This window comes from Struthio camelus, chromosome 3 (assembly GCF_040807025.1).
Source record: "Struthio camelus isolate bStrCam1 chromosome 3, bStrCam1.hap1, whole genome shotgun sequence".
In the NCBI taxonomy this organism is placed as follows: domain Eukaryota; kingdom Metazoa; phylum Chordata; class Aves; order Struthioniformes; family Struthionidae; genus Struthio; species Struthio camelus.
The window spans coordinates 114,448,015-114,463,411 of record NC_090944.1 but is presented as its reverse complement, the minus strand read 5'-3'; the positions used below and the strand labels follow the sequence as shown (position 1 = coordinate 114,463,411).

The window sequence follows — 15,397 nt, the reverse complement described above, 5'->3', positions numbered from 1 at the left end:
AGTAGAAAACTTCAAAAACATGTTCAAGAAGCATGGAGAAAAGTGTGGTTTTCTTTTATCTTTTAAAATAGTTTATTATTTACTTTCATTTATCTGTATGGGTCTTACCATTATCATGCCTTATCACCTGGGTCTTGTCACTTAATGATGCAGAGCAAGAATACTGACAGCAGTTAAAAGATATTCATATGAAGGAAAAAAACCTATATACGAAGCTATTGCTCCAAATCTAACTTAGGTTCCACATTCTAGGAGCTGTTGGAGGGTCAGTGGGATTCTTTTGTTGGGTTGTATTTTGTTTTAACTGTGTGCAATTTATCTGCAATAGCAAAATATTTGCTTTGAAATAAAGAGTTGTGTACAGTTTACTCATGACAAGATTTCAAAAGTATTTGAAGGAATACATTTAATGAAAGAGAATTGTTCCAAATCCTCTAGGCCACTATAAAAGAGTTCCACTTCCATTTGCATGCTATTACTTTTCATAAGCACTCCTTGACAATTATGCTGTTAAAATTTTCTCTTATTCATAACATGTCAATCATGAGTTAACTTCAAAAATCTCTATAGAAGTTAACAGTTATCTAATAATGCTATAGAATCAGACTTCTGCACCTATCATGTCTGAAGAGCCTGAAATAAAATAGTACGTATTTTTGAGTCCTTCTCTAAAATAGTACCAGTAATGGCACAGTCAGTCATACTGTGTATACAGACTGTTTTTTCATATATGCATTCCATATAGTCACTTCTTACCTTAAAGCAATTAACAATCACATCCACATCTCCACAATTCCCATAGCATCTCCATTTTTAACAGTTTCATGTTATTTTTTACTCTTTACAGTACTTTGGTGTCATTGTTGCAAACTCTAGTACTTGAGCCCAGTGATGGAGAGGCATCACATGCTGTTGTGAAGCAAGCCGGAAGCAAAGCCTAAACACCCAGTTTCCAGAACTATAGCAATTAAGCACTATATGAAGCCCTCTGCTTCTCTGAACAGAACAAAATTCCAAGCTCAGCATCTAGCCAGTGATAAGAAAAATAACTACAAAACAGCTCTCTCTTGTCAAAACCAGAGGAACAAAAAAGCAAATAGGAAGGAGGGTAACCAGAAGTCAGAGGCTTAATTTGCTTTTCGAACTAAGACGTTAATGTTCTACAGTAAGTGGCAGACTGCCTCTGCCAGCAGAAGGCCTGCAGCAACCTGTCCACATGCTCATCATACTGCTCAGGTACCCCAGGGATCTTCTGTCCCACTGTTGGGCCCTGTGTATTGTGAAACTAGTCCCAGACTACACTCTGAGATGCACAGCTAGAAATTATCTGACTTGGGATCAGTGTCACCAATTCCTACAGTTCCTTTCCTGTCCAGTCTGGGATAATTTCAAATGGAAAAGGATGATGCTGATTGTGATACTGCTCACTGCAAAGACGCAGCAGCTTGGGGTCACCACTTGCCTTCTGAAGGCTCTAGTTTTGCAAGCTATATAATGAAATATGGCAATAACTCTTGCCTCAGCTTTAGCATTGGTGCGAGCAGTTATAAGAGCAGAGGGAGAAAGAATTACACCACCAAACAACCAAGCAAGAAGAAGAGCCTCTCACATTAACCTCATCTAACGCAAGAGCACCACTGTCCCTAACCTGAAGCTGCAACACAGCTGGGGTCATATGCATCTGGAATCAGTATTAGGTAGGAATGCAGAAAGTGATCTGGGAAGCCTCGAGACTGAATTTCTCTTTTACGTTGAATTCACATCTCATAGAAATATAGTAGTGCATTTTCTTTAAGCTTTATGTAATTTTCACGCACATTTAATGAGAATTTTAGGAAGTATGATATCTTATGAAAACTGCAAACACTACTAACCTGCTTTAAAAATAGAAAATAATTTTCATTTTAAAATACAATGGCTTTTATAACAGTGCAAAATGAAGCAATTCTGAATATAATAAATTAGGCATAAGTGCAGTCAGAAATAGCGCCAAAGAGTGAAAATGATGTGCATTATAAAAATAACAAAAAAGTTAAAAAGCATCCATAGCCCGTATGCGTATTTATGCTGGGCCTTGTAGCTGACAGCTATGTAAGACTGCAGCTTTCTGACGGTCAGTCCCATGTCATTCAAGGCTGTTGCAGCAAGATCCCACTCAAGCTTGGAGGTGGCTCCTGAGAGCTGCTATTCATAAAGGGTCACAGGAAAAAACAGAGCTCGAGTAACTGCAAAATGGCCTGTCGCTGCTGTTATTCACAGTTTTCAAGGGTTTGCTGTAGAGAAGGCCCTTGAGGCTGCTGTGCCATACCAGAGGAGGAAGAGGAAGAGTGCGTTTGCTGCAGCTTATTCTTCCAAAAGGACTGCATGCCTGTTTACAGTCTCCAGAAGCTGCCTCCACATCTCCCACTCCTATGGGTCACGGCAAAGCTTTTCTTGATGTTTACAAGACCCTGTCAAGTGAGTTCCCAGTTCATGGTCAGGCACAGTTGCGTCAGTTCCCTGTGCTGCTTCTCAGCCTTAAGAAACCCTCCCTCCTTCCTTAAGTCCTCTGCCCGCAACCTTTTTTTTTTTTTTTTTTTCTAACAGTGCCATGAGTTTTCCAAACACATCCTCTTGCGTTTCTCTTCGCCGCTCAGACTTGCCCACAGAAAGGCGGTTGCTAAGGATGCTATTCTTGAGGGCTACACTGTTAGCTTTTTGCTGAAGGCAAGAAAAGTAACAAACTATTATTTGTTCTTTGTTTGGTTTCCATGGCATCAAAGATAACTTCTGCTTCTCAGTTTTGAAAGGCCAGGCCTATGCCTCTAGGGAAACCATAAGCAGTTATCTGGTCTTCCAAGCAGACAGGGCCTGGCGTTTCTGGCCGTGGCTAGCTCACTTCCCTCTGCCATAGCCCCTGAGACAACCCCCTTTGCTTTACTCTCACATGGTGTTCAAGTGGCAAATGGGTGGCTCGGTGTATGTTTAGGAAGCACAGTTTTTTGAGACAGCTTCACCTGGCTCAGCATATGGCTGGCACTCAGAGCTTTTGGGACCCCTGAGAAGCTGAGGGAGGCAGGACAGTAGTTGAATCTGCACTTCTGAGCTTACTCCTACCCCGGTGGATTTTCTCCAACCTCGCTGACCAGAAAGAAGTAAAATATTGTATCTACGACGGCAAAGCGAGTTCAGTTTGATGCTGGTCACTGTGGTGGTTCCTTATAAGGCCATGATAGGAACAAGAACACTCTGCCTTGAGAGTCCATTCTTGCTTACTGGTCTGACCTTGTCCTCCAAGGTCCAGTCAGTCTGAGCACCCTCACTGCCCATCAAGTTCCCTGCAACAAACCATGTCAGGGCACAATATTTGTCCTTCACTTTCTTGCAAACCACGTTCAGTAGTATGGCTCTAACTGTGCTGGATTATCAGGTGTATCAACACTTGGCCATACTTCTAGTCAAAGCTTCCTATGTGTACTAATGCAGTGGTTCTTTTCAAAGAGTGTAGTGTCCCTCCAGCATGAGGAAAGTAATGGGAAACCTCTTCACAGATCCAAGTGCACAAAGAAGGCATTGTACAGTTAGTTAAACACACACGCACATACATAACCTGGCCAAGCACCAGCATTTCAACAAAAGATGATATTAGTCAGCATGACCTAGGTGCTAGTGGTAACAGACCAGCCTTGCCCCAACATGACCAAAGGCTTGTAAGCGGCAGCTAGAAAACCCCAAGCTAGTGCAAAGTGAAGGTGCAGAGATGCATACACACTAATCTCGTACCCTACGGACTTAACTGAGGATCACACAAAATATCTGTATGATTCCACTAGTGAACATCCTTCAAGAATCACACTGGGTAGATACAGGTTATTTCAGTGCACTTAGCTTTGTCTGCACAGGCTGGAATAACTCACACAAACCCCAAGTTAACCAACTTGGGGAATAAAGAGGATAAGCAGTAACTCAGGTGCAACAACCTAGGTCTGCTCAGCAACCACTATGCAGACAGAATCACACTCCTCACTTCCCTTACGACTCTTCCCTTTCCTGAATGCCAAAGCATAGGGCATGTCAATTTTTGGTGATTCCTACCGCTATCCTTATAATAACTTTGACAGAAAAGCCCCTCTTCCTACTCATTTTCAGGTCTCAACTCAGAGACAACTGGTCATCGCCACAGCCTTTATGACCCATTAGGGAACCCATCCGTCCCTGATGCCAGCAAATTCCAAAACTCTACATTTAAAGTCAGGTTTCTATGTCATAAAGAGCAGCAAATAAAAAAGGAATTAAAATACATGTACAGACTTAATAAAAATAAAGCCACATGGTAGAAACCTCACTTTTTTTGTAAAAAGGCGATTAGGCCAAAGGCAAGATTTTGCTTGTGCAAGGCAAGATTTACCCTAACTTGTCAATTTTGGGTTTCTATACAGAAGAACGGTCTTCTATTCTCACCACTTTTTTTTTTCTTGGGAAGTGGGAGGGGCGAGCGTCCTGTCCCGATTAATCTGCTTTCCTTTCAATCTGCAAAGAAGGCGTTTGCTATATTCAGTACAGCCTAACAGAAGAAATACTTTACCTCTCAAGTTCACGTACAGAAATATAGTATTTCTCCCTTCTTCACAACCACAATTAGTTTTTAAACTTATACAAAAGCAAAAACAGGTTGTTCTTTTTTTTCTTGTTCTGTGGTTTCCAAACATACTAAAGTTTGCATTCAATATAGATTCTTCCTCATTTTCAGGGGTGTTTGACCCAAAGAAAGGCTACCTACTAGGAGTTCATATCAGTCCAAAGTTCCATACAGTTCAAAGTGCAATTCATAGCAACAGCAAGACTCCAAATCTCACAAAATATATCTCATTCGGAACATCCTCAAAAATGTGCTTGTGGGCTCTCATCACAGAAAAAGCTACCCTTCAAAATCAGCGATTTTACTTTTTAAAATTACTTATTAGATAGTTGGATTTTATAAGGCTTCACGTTTTAGCAGCAATCTCCTTAAAGATCACCAGACGAAACCTGTACGAATTTAGATCTGAACGAAATAAGGAGCAATAATCTTCTGCCCTTTTTGTCCTTAGTTAGTACAAATGTAGACAGACAGGAAGTTGGGAACTTTTATATTTACTACAAGAGAGCAGTCATTGACACTCACATACCGTTTAGCAAGACTGCAGTAAAAATCCAGAGAACAGATTAAGTCCCAAAGGAACTGGTTGAGGAAGGGCAAAGTAGAAATTTATTGAGGGTGCTTTGGAATAAGCTTTGTTTGTCTTTTGTACAAGCAAAGATAAGGATGTTGCTGCTTAAGAAGGTGGGGATTGCTTCTGAAACTACTCAAAAATCAAGAAGTTGCTGATCACTCAAGCACGAAGATAGAAATCTGAAGGGATTAGGAAGACCCTTTGCTCAATTAAGCATTTATTTAGTGAGAAATTCACATATCCCTGCCTTCAAGCCCCGACTGAGCTTCACCCAGTTCTGACACACCGTTACCTACTAGGCTAAAGAAACCAAAAGCCCTTCCGCTCCCTGCAGGACCAAGAACATTCTCACGGGGAAGTCAAAAGAAATGTCATGTTCTAGCGGGAATTTTTTGTTTTACCTTTACATTCTTTAGCATTGCTAAAAACACTTGCATCATCAGCTGCAGAGTAGAAGAAAAGCAAGCTAAAAACCCAGGTCCGGATTAAATCAAGCACTCTTTGCAATGCTATGAAATGCTGTGAAATGAAACACTTAATAGAAGTGTAATATCAAAATACCATTCACACTACCTGCAAGAGAAAATTCTAGCTATTTTTTAAACATCAAGCTTGAATACACTCTGCTAAAAGACAGGGCAATTTAATTACACCAAATTCTAGTTCAGAAGAAAAAAAATTAAAGCCTACCATAGAAATGGATGCATCTTCAGAGGGTTTATGGTAGAGATTGGAAATTTTTTCAGCACGCATAAGGTATTCTGCAGTCTTCCTTTTCACTGCTTCTCGGCGAGTTGGACTTGATTCACCTCAATAGAAGAAGAAAAAGTTTTCTTTTTCTATAGAGAGAGAGGTAGTAAATAATCAAAGTACGTGACTGCTTTGATTTTACCGCTTTGATATACTTTCGATTATTCGTGTTTATTCATAACCAAACCTGCAAATATGCATCTTATAGAATCATAGGACTTTGAAATACATAAGATATATGAAAAATAAAATTTAAATCTTGTTATAGACTAAGGTAAATACAAATTCTTACCTCATTTTTCACAACCTGGTATACGTTCCTGTGATAATAAAAGTAAGAACTCAAACAAATTACTGATGCAGACTTTGTATGCAAAAATAAAAATGAATCATGGAAGATACAGGAAGGAACTTACAAGGAAACAGTGAAGAAACTTGGTTTTTCCCATGTTTCTAACATGAACTTCCCTACCAATAAAGGAGAGTCAGAAATACTAGTAATAGCCAGAAGGCAACATCAGAGAGACCAAGAACTCTTCCTCACAGCTTTTTGATGCTGGCTGCTCCTTTCTTGCCTGGCCCAGGGTGACACAGGAAAAGAAGTGCTCACACCAACAACTTCACTTCCCAGATGGCTGAACATCCTCTATGCTATGCCTAATCTATCCAAACATTTGCAAGAGATGAAAATGCTGTAGTACAGTGCAAATTCTATGTTTACTCTAAATCTTAGAATTCATATTCAGGTATTCACATTGTGAGCACTGTATGGTTAAAATAGCCCTTCTTTCTCCATGATGAAAAAAACCCTATCAGTCAATGGCCAGGCAAAGATAAAAAGATTGTGAGACGCAATTGTTACTGTAGAGAATTTAAAATGCTGCGCTGAACACTAATGACAGACAGCTATCCTAGAAGTCAGAGCAATGGCAGAGATTTTGTATGGCACTGACTGCCCCTTCCCATCTTAAAATGCCATCAGAGACTTGCAGAAATACAGCCTGGGCTGTGACAGGTTTCTGAACCAACAGGCGCAACCCCGCACCTCTTACACACCTACGCTCAAACAAGTAGTTACATCTCTGTGACTGTACAGATAGCTAACAGCTATTCAACACAAAAGGCAAGGCAAGGAATAGGAGAAGTAATTAATTTAAAACACAGATACACAAACCCTAACACGCAGCAGATAACAGAGACAGTAACAAAGACTAAAAGTGGTACGACACTGATCGATGGGTCATTATAGGAACCACCACGTGTAACCTTGAAGAAGTTCATCCAGAAACTCTGGAACTGATAAGATAAAAACAGAATTATTGTGGGTTATCAGAATGAGTCTAACAGGAAAGAGCAAACTTCTTGTGGGAGGTCTGAAGAGGACTGAGGGACTGTGTAAAACTTACTGTGGGATGCTTTCAGTATTGTGGGAACATGCAAAACTTCTTGAGGTGTTCAGTGGAAAGACCAAAGGTGGGGAAAGAGAGGGGGTCAAGGTGGCTCAGGGTGGAATAAGCATGGGAAAAGGAGCGATGAGAACTAAACAGCCCCATTTTGTGCAAGCAGGCTGCTGGTCAGTACACATATCTGGCTGATCCGACCACCACAATCTGTCTTATCTTCCTACTAAGCTCTATTCCCTGCTATTTTCTGTACGAGAGTGCACTCTACTCTCTGTGCATATTATACACTACTCAACTTCAAGCTAAGCTATCAGGCAAGCAGGACAAAATGACTGAGAGCTGGGTACTGGAAAGAGCAGGAATCTGGGAGTCGACTACCAGAGACGCCAGAGCAAGGGGTCTTTCTCTAAGCAGCAATGCTTAGGAAGAGGGTGTGGGCTGTTCACACTGTCCATGTTTATGTAGTTGTCTGTAAAGGCACTATCCTTCTGTCTGTGTTGCTGTGTTGGAGGTCAGGCACATGCATGTGCGCGTGTGCACATGCATGCACCTCTGAGGAATTTGGAAAGACACAAAAAAGGCATAAGGGGCAACCCCTGAACCCTCAGTTCACCTCATTTGGCTAGCTTAACAATGACTGTGCTGTTAAAGGAGAAGGTTGTCCGACTGTTCAGTTTTCCCAAAACACTTTTAAGATGGGAAAATATATGCCTGAATGAGGAAGGTGGGCCCCACAACACTGCTTCTTCTGACATAGCTTTTCATCAGTCTGTGCCGTAGCAAAAGTGCTAGGTCTCTCTAGAAAACTCAGGGAACAACAGCGAAAGTTCCTCTATTGCGGACTCTCAGCAAGGCTGCTTCCTCTTCCTCTGCACACGAACAAATGTATCATTGCCCTTGCTTTAAGCAACCCTTAGACTCAGAGAGTGAGCACCTACAAAACAGGGTGATCAAGGCAGAGGCTCTTTTCCATATCACATTTTTGGCGTCTAGGCCTAGTCATTTTGACCCTGCTAAAATAAGTCTCCTCCCCAATAATAACTACAAATTACCTAAACGCACAGGAGTGCCGCACAGAGACTCCATCGAAAATGAGTAGAAGAGACTGAAGATCTGCTCCAAGCTCTGCTGAAAATGACCTATTGCAAATCTTGTAATACATCTTGCAGGAGAGGGGGGAAGTGTTTTTTGCCTCCTTGGCTAGAGATATAAAGCTCTTCTCTGTAAGTACTTTGGACTGTCCAGCTTCTTCCCAAACAAAGTACAGTCAGAAATCTAGTGCATTTTCAGCTTAAATATTATGGATATGGTCCAATGTCTTAGAGTGAAAGAAATTACTAAGAGAGAAGAGACCTTTCTGCCAACCCCAGCATCTCTTTTATCAGCCTCCAGTTCATAGGATTCTGGTGAAACTGCCCTAGATCAGACTGCCAGTATTATTCCCATCCAGGAAAAAAAATGAAATTCAATTGTTTGAACTTGAGTTTGGCTTTATGTAAGGAGACTAGATACATAGCTTTTATTAAAACGTGTTGCAATTCCTTAAAATATGACTAACAGTTGCTTTCATCTTTACATTTGCTCTTACTGCAACATAAAACTTTCTTGTGCCTATCCACCAGTGATAGCCCACATTCTCTCAGACACATACAGTGGTAGTCGCTCAGGGAAAACAAATCATCTGCACAGCAACATTAATCTCTTCAGCCATCATTTTCTTCAAGCAAACTAGTAAAAAACTGCTAGGTTAGTGTCTAAGGCTATCATAAAAGTCAAGCTTACTGCTTAACTGTTAGTTATGTGATTTAATGTGGATGTTTACTGCCTTTTTTTCATTGCTTCAGTAATTTTAGAGTAATTAACACAAACAAGATAGGATGTCCCTTTAGAGCTGTCTTTGTTCTCCCTAGTTTCACAAGACATTAATTTCAGTTTTCCTTCTACTTTTCCTTCCTGAGTAATCTGTTAAAAAGCATTGACAAACTGTTCACTCATTAAAATCTTCAGCCACAAAAGAGGATGTGGATTCACAAAAATAGTATTTACTCAACAAGTTTTTGCATCATTCATGAACAAGTTCATTATCAGTTCAGGGCCTAAATACTGTAACATAAGGCGCATGGTTGTGTGAGAACAGAGAACTGGATTTATGGAAGTAGGATTTTGGTTTTTTATTATATGTATTTATATTAGGTTAGCCAAGAAAATGCAAGAAGATGCATTCCAGTATGACTTATTTAAGCAGCCAATAATATCTCACAGAAATTTATAAAGAAATACAGGATATGAATTCAAAAAAAAAATTTAAACTAAAAAAAAGTTACATAAAAATCCTTAAACACGAGGTGATGAGTAATTATATACAGTCTATTAAATTAACAATAATCTTTAGTATTTATGCTAAATTTCAGGTCATAAAACTCCTCACTTGAAAGTGTGCCTTAATGATTTATTTGATTTTAAGACATGGAACATTTAACAGATATTAAAGCTGTAAGGCAGACAAAATGCATATCAAAAATGCAATATTGCATTTGTATGTTGAGGGATAACGTTTGTAAAGTTACCCAAGACAGGTACTTTTAAAAGAATGAACAGATTTATTTCCAATAAAAGCCATTTGATTTAAACACTGTGGGAGCATATTGAGTTCTTATTTCCATTTTGTGGTTAGCCTACAGTAACCTAAAGAGGTATCTCTCTTTAATTACAATTTATAACTTGAAAGGTATTTTTCTTTAAACAACAGCAAATAGGAAATGTTTAAACTCTGTCAAAGCCTTTGATGAATCTTTACAACTGCTCATAAAAGCTCATCCTGCTTAAAATAATATTGATTTTTCATTTATTTTCCTAGATACTAGAAGATTTATGTTTCATCTGGTCAGGATCAAAGCTTTCCCCCTCCTGATCACTGGGATTAAATCAGTAATGTCATTTTACATGTTTAAAAACTGCACTGCTAAAGCAAGATATAAGAGAGTAGTAACACTGATGATGGAGACCTTAGAATAAAAACCCCTCAAGATTCCCGGTCTCTCTCTCTCTCTCTCTCTCTCTCTCTGCATTTGCTGCAGAGCAGCTGTGCCTCACACAGATTCACATGAATGAAAATATTAAGGCGAGAAACCACCCACTTAGTTTATTTTCCATATGACTTTCCTGTAATTATTTTGTAAACTGTTCACACAACAATATATAAAAACATCTGCAAAAACAGGTAATTAATGTGTCAAGCCAAACTAATGCATTTTTTATGGTGTCCATGCTTCGTCAACTGTAATTATAACTCTTTTTAAGCAAATGATGATGTGTTTGTTGCAATGTGCAAGTGGTTATTTTAGATGCTCTGTTTACTATTACTGCAAACAGAATATAAAAACTCTACAGCTACTTTGTTGCACATATAAGCCTTCATCTACACAAGCAGGCTGCTCCCTCATTTTCCAAAGGCTTTGCCTATTTCAAAGAAATAAAAATATCTTAAAATGAAAATTGGCTTTGTAAAGGCTGACCGGGCCACCCGCTGACCAAAGTAACAGTAGCCAGAACATTAGGACAGCAGCCAACAATTCACAATTTGTTCTTTATTTTTAAGGACAGCTTAGCTACTATGTATTTGCAAAAAACAGACCTTCCTTACCACATTCAAATGATCTTGAGGGTTTGAGAGAAGAAAGCCACAAATATCAGAATAATTGTGTCATGAGTTTGTCTTTAACTTGCCTACTTGCTTTCCCAGTGGACCATCGATTCAAATAAGCAGTATAGAGAAGAAGCGTTCCAACACAATACGTATATAGAAATACCACCTGGGAAAGTATCAATACTACAAAGAGTTTTCTACTTACGTATTATGGCTCCTCAGAAAAGTACTTATCTTTCAAAAGTTACCTAATACTTCAACATTGATTTAGTTAACAGCTCAGTTAGCTGTTTCTTTCAGGTACCAGATCCTCTGTAATTGTATCATATAGGAAAATGACTTATGTGGAGGTGTTAATAGCAAAAAGCTTTTGAAAGGTGACCACATGCGCTAAAAACAACCAAAAAAAAAAAATTCAGTGAGACAAGGACCACAGAGAAATCTATACTCGTTTCCAAATAATCTACAGTAATGACAAAACATGCCTCAGATGCGTGGAGGAAGTGCTCTTAAGCCTGCACTATTAAGAGTTCAGTGACAAGTTAACACCCCTCTGCTGATCCAGGGTGGAATGAAGTCGTGTGGAGTTACCAGAGGGCAATAAACAAAACAAAAAAACCACACACAAACTCTAGCCATCATTTGCCATTAACGTATACAGTATCAGATGCTCATTACATCACAGTATATACTACCCACCTAGGGTATTATAGTAGCTATTCCTTCCTTCCTTCGTGTCTGACCACCTCCAGAGCACCCCCACGGTGCACTACAGGCTCTCTCAGGAAGGGCCAACCTGACACGAGAACCTCAGTGTACTCCACATCTAACCAGCTGCTTCGTCGGGAAGTAGGTATTTCCACAGAAGAGGCAAGACTAAGAAGTCAGCACTACCTCTCCCAATCCTCTGCAATCCTCCCACCCCTTCCCAATCTTCCTGCTTTTCTCTCAGACTTGCTGAAAATGTATGCGGGCTGCCTTTGTTTAAGAACATACCAGAAGAGATGCGCTTCAGGAAGGAATGTCCTCTGGCAGAACAGGCTACAAGGAGCCTCTTGGAGACTGCCTGTTGTGCTAACCCCAAACCTCCGTGTACTTAACAATTTAAACAGTAAAACTTTCTCTAAATACTGAAATCTTCAATGAAACATTTATAATTGCCAAATCTAATAGCTATAATACCATTTTTTATTTTTAAAAGTTTCTTTATCTTCTTCACAGTCTTCCTGCACATATCACCCAGCTGGATTGCTGAATTTTTCAAAGAATTGCTCTCTATAAAAATGCAAGGGAGTAAGCCTTAAAAGATTTATTTCTTCTCACAATGAAAAGAGGTTTAGCAGCACCTTCCTTATTAGTGGGTAGCCCAGCTGTTATTTTTGCCTAATTGGTTCAAGAGGACCTCTGTTCTTCTTAGGGCAAACACTTCTTACATCATGTGAAGCAGACTCCTTTGTCCATATTAGCCAAACAAAAGCTCGGGCACACTGTAAGTGACAATGCGACTTATAATCCAGCACAAATTTGTGACCACTTTGGACAGTTTTATATCCCCAACATTTATTTCAGGAAAGGGAAGAGCTGCTGATTTAGGAACGAACCCCCACAAACTTTTGCAGAAGAGCAGGTAAGCTTTTATTTTCCACCAATTACATAAGTGAAACCTGGCAGGTGCTGGGGTGGATGGACACTTCAGTATCCAGTATCCCAGAAAAGAGAGGCTGTAGCTTTCAGTAGCAGGTGGCAGTTTGGAGCTGTGAAATGAGCCTGAGAGCTGGTCATCTCTAGTATGCTATATATTATAATGATTTACATTGAGGTGGTGGCCAAATTATACTGTTAAAAAGAGACTGTAAATATTAAGATTTAGCTCATTGTGGAAAAATACTTTGAAGTGTCTTTTCTTCCTCCTTTTTTAAACATTTTGGAAGAAGCAGAAATGATTAAGATGTATCACATTCATCAGAACTATTCTTTCTTGGTTTTTGAAGACTCAGGACAGTACTACATTCTAGCAACCAAGAAAAGCAACTTAAAAGTGAAACCTCACGTGCTGAAGAACAAGTGTGAGAGAGTGAGTGGACACCTAAGAATCCTCCTTCTAACTTCCCAGTATGTTTATAACCATTATGTCTACATTTTTATATACATGCCTTCTTCACTGCAGGCTGCTCTAGGTACATGCAGATCTGCAGTTCCTGTGAAGTTAACAGCTCTGTATCCTATAGCAAACTTAAGCTTTACCTTAGGTAGCGTAAGTGTCTATCCAAATATCTCTCTGGGAAGAAAAATGTTGCAAAAGTTAAGATTACACAGAAGAATGATCTGGCTGAAACATGCCTGAGTAACAATAAGCAGGATTCAGTAAGGATCCAGATCATAAAAAACAATTTTCAAGAAACATTAATCAACCAACATCTGTGTATAGAGAAACTTGCATGTGTTGGGGATATAAAACTACCCAAGGTGGTAGTTTTTCAAGTGCACGTACAACTATCTGGAAAAACATAAAAGCGATGATCACACAGCACACATCCTGCATCTCAGGGAGAAAAAGCTTCCTTTCCCATCCATTTGCTAAAAGTTGTAGTCTTCAATTATAAGACGTTTCACCAAAGTAGGATTTCACAGTGGGAGAAATATCCCTAGACAACTTCCTGTAAAAGCTTCTAAGAACAAAGGAAAAAAAAAAATCTGTGATTTTGATTGATGCAAGACAGAAGGAGAAGCAGCAGCATCCTAGCATGGATAAGAAAACAAAATGGTGACAGCAGCACCATGTCCTCCAACACAAGCGCCACAGAAACAGGAGGAGAGTGCTCTGACAGTCAGAGCAAGAAAATAAGTTACACAGGCTCCCAGCACAGAGGAGAGGAAAAGACTGTCAAACTTCTCTTCCTCCTTAACTAAAAGGACTAGCCTGTCTGAGAACCAACCACCACAAACACCGCTTGTTTCAGAGCAGACACCTACCCCTCAAGTTAGAAGTTATTTTGTCTGAGAATCAAGTAAAGTAAATTTAAAATAACAAAAATGAAAGAAACCAACAATTATGAGATTCATCAGTCCTGATAGTCTGGTAGTACACATATCAATATATTAATACAATTCATATGTACTTGTATATGTACCTTTATGAAGTACTGTGGGAAATGGTATCTTTCCACTACTAAGGAGAGGAATGGGGTCACTGACAGCCTAAATCTCTAAAACTGAAGAGCCAGCAGCAGGCCCTGTAGGGATCAAACCTGTACTAGTCCTTCCACACGGCTCTGAAACTAGACAGGCTATTTTAAGATACAGGATGGGAAAAGAGGGAAGTCGAATGTGGAAAAAAGAAAAAAGGCATCAGTTAGCATGTAGCCATCATGCCTTAAACATATTTATGCAACTTTTCTATTTCAGCTAATCCACCTCAAATCACCTACCCCACCAGAGTCATTCAATTCTATAGCCAAAGACTTAATTTTCTCACCTATGGACAGAAGCTGCACTGTAAGCTAGATCAGTCTATTCTGTCTACGCCACATGTAGAAATAAGTGTAGCAACCCTACTAGGTCTTCTGATGGGAGGTAGAAGCCCTACATAGCAACAGTCACAAAGAGATTAATGCACTTAGCTGTAGCTGAGTGCTGGCTAACAACAGCTGAGATAAAAGGCTGCGTGGGCAGGAAGAGAAGTCTGTCAAAGAGGCCGCAGAGCACCTTGCACAAGCAACGTCCTTAGCAGCAACCCGGCAAGAAGCTGCTCTAACATCTTGGAAAGGTCAGATGAACCAAGCCAACGCAGCTAGCTGTTTCCCCATGATATGGGAGAATGAACAGATTTTTAAGGCCCCATCTTGTCACATATTTATTCATGCACATTCAGTCACATTCAGAGTCATCTCTGCATCATGCCCGACACATTGGCTTACAGTCATTGCTACAAGTCACCTGTACACGTATTGTAAGGCTCAAAGCTGGGCATTAGATACCAAGACTCAGTCCTTTATCAGCCTCTCCGCACAGAGAGGTCTTGACATTTAAACAAAACTTTGCCTTGAATATTTCTTTACATACCTGAATCTGGCTGTATTTATACATTAACGGATTTCACCTTTACTAACAGACGCCATATTTTGCTGTTTCCCCAGGATGAGGTATCTAAACCCAGTAGTTTTGCATATGGAGTGACTTTATGCAAGGTAATCCATCCAACATCTATTCCATGTGATGGATCCTGTGGCACAAGTCTGCTTGGAAGCCAACGCACATCTGTTACAGGCAGTCCACAGCCTATATTAACATGAGTTTCAGCACCACTGGGGGCACAGTGCGACTACATGACTTCTATAAGCAAACCACAATATTTTCAATACCTTTTCTTAATCCAGTTGCTTATCAATAGACAAGCCCTCCTACAA

General features: G+C 39.8%; 1 protein-coding gene across 9 annotated transcripts in view; it reads right to left on the bottom strand.

Annotated features, from left to right (window-relative positions):
- The window catches only part of RPS6KC1 (ribosomal protein S6 kinase C1), an 87,839-nt gene that overhangs the window by 43,219 nt on the left and 29,223 nt on the right, over positions 1-15,397 (bottom strand). For all 9 annotated transcript variants that reach the window (XR_011140423.1, XR_011140424.1, XM_068939813.1 and 6 more), the window contains one exon: positions 5,883-6,001. Coding sequence is in view for 7 of the 9 variants with exons in the window: in XM_068939813.1 (XP_068795914.1) it covers positions 5,883-6,001 (119 nt within the window). In the remaining 2 variants the exon portion in view is untranslated. The remainder of the gene's footprint in view (positions 1-5,882; positions 6,002-15,397) is intronic.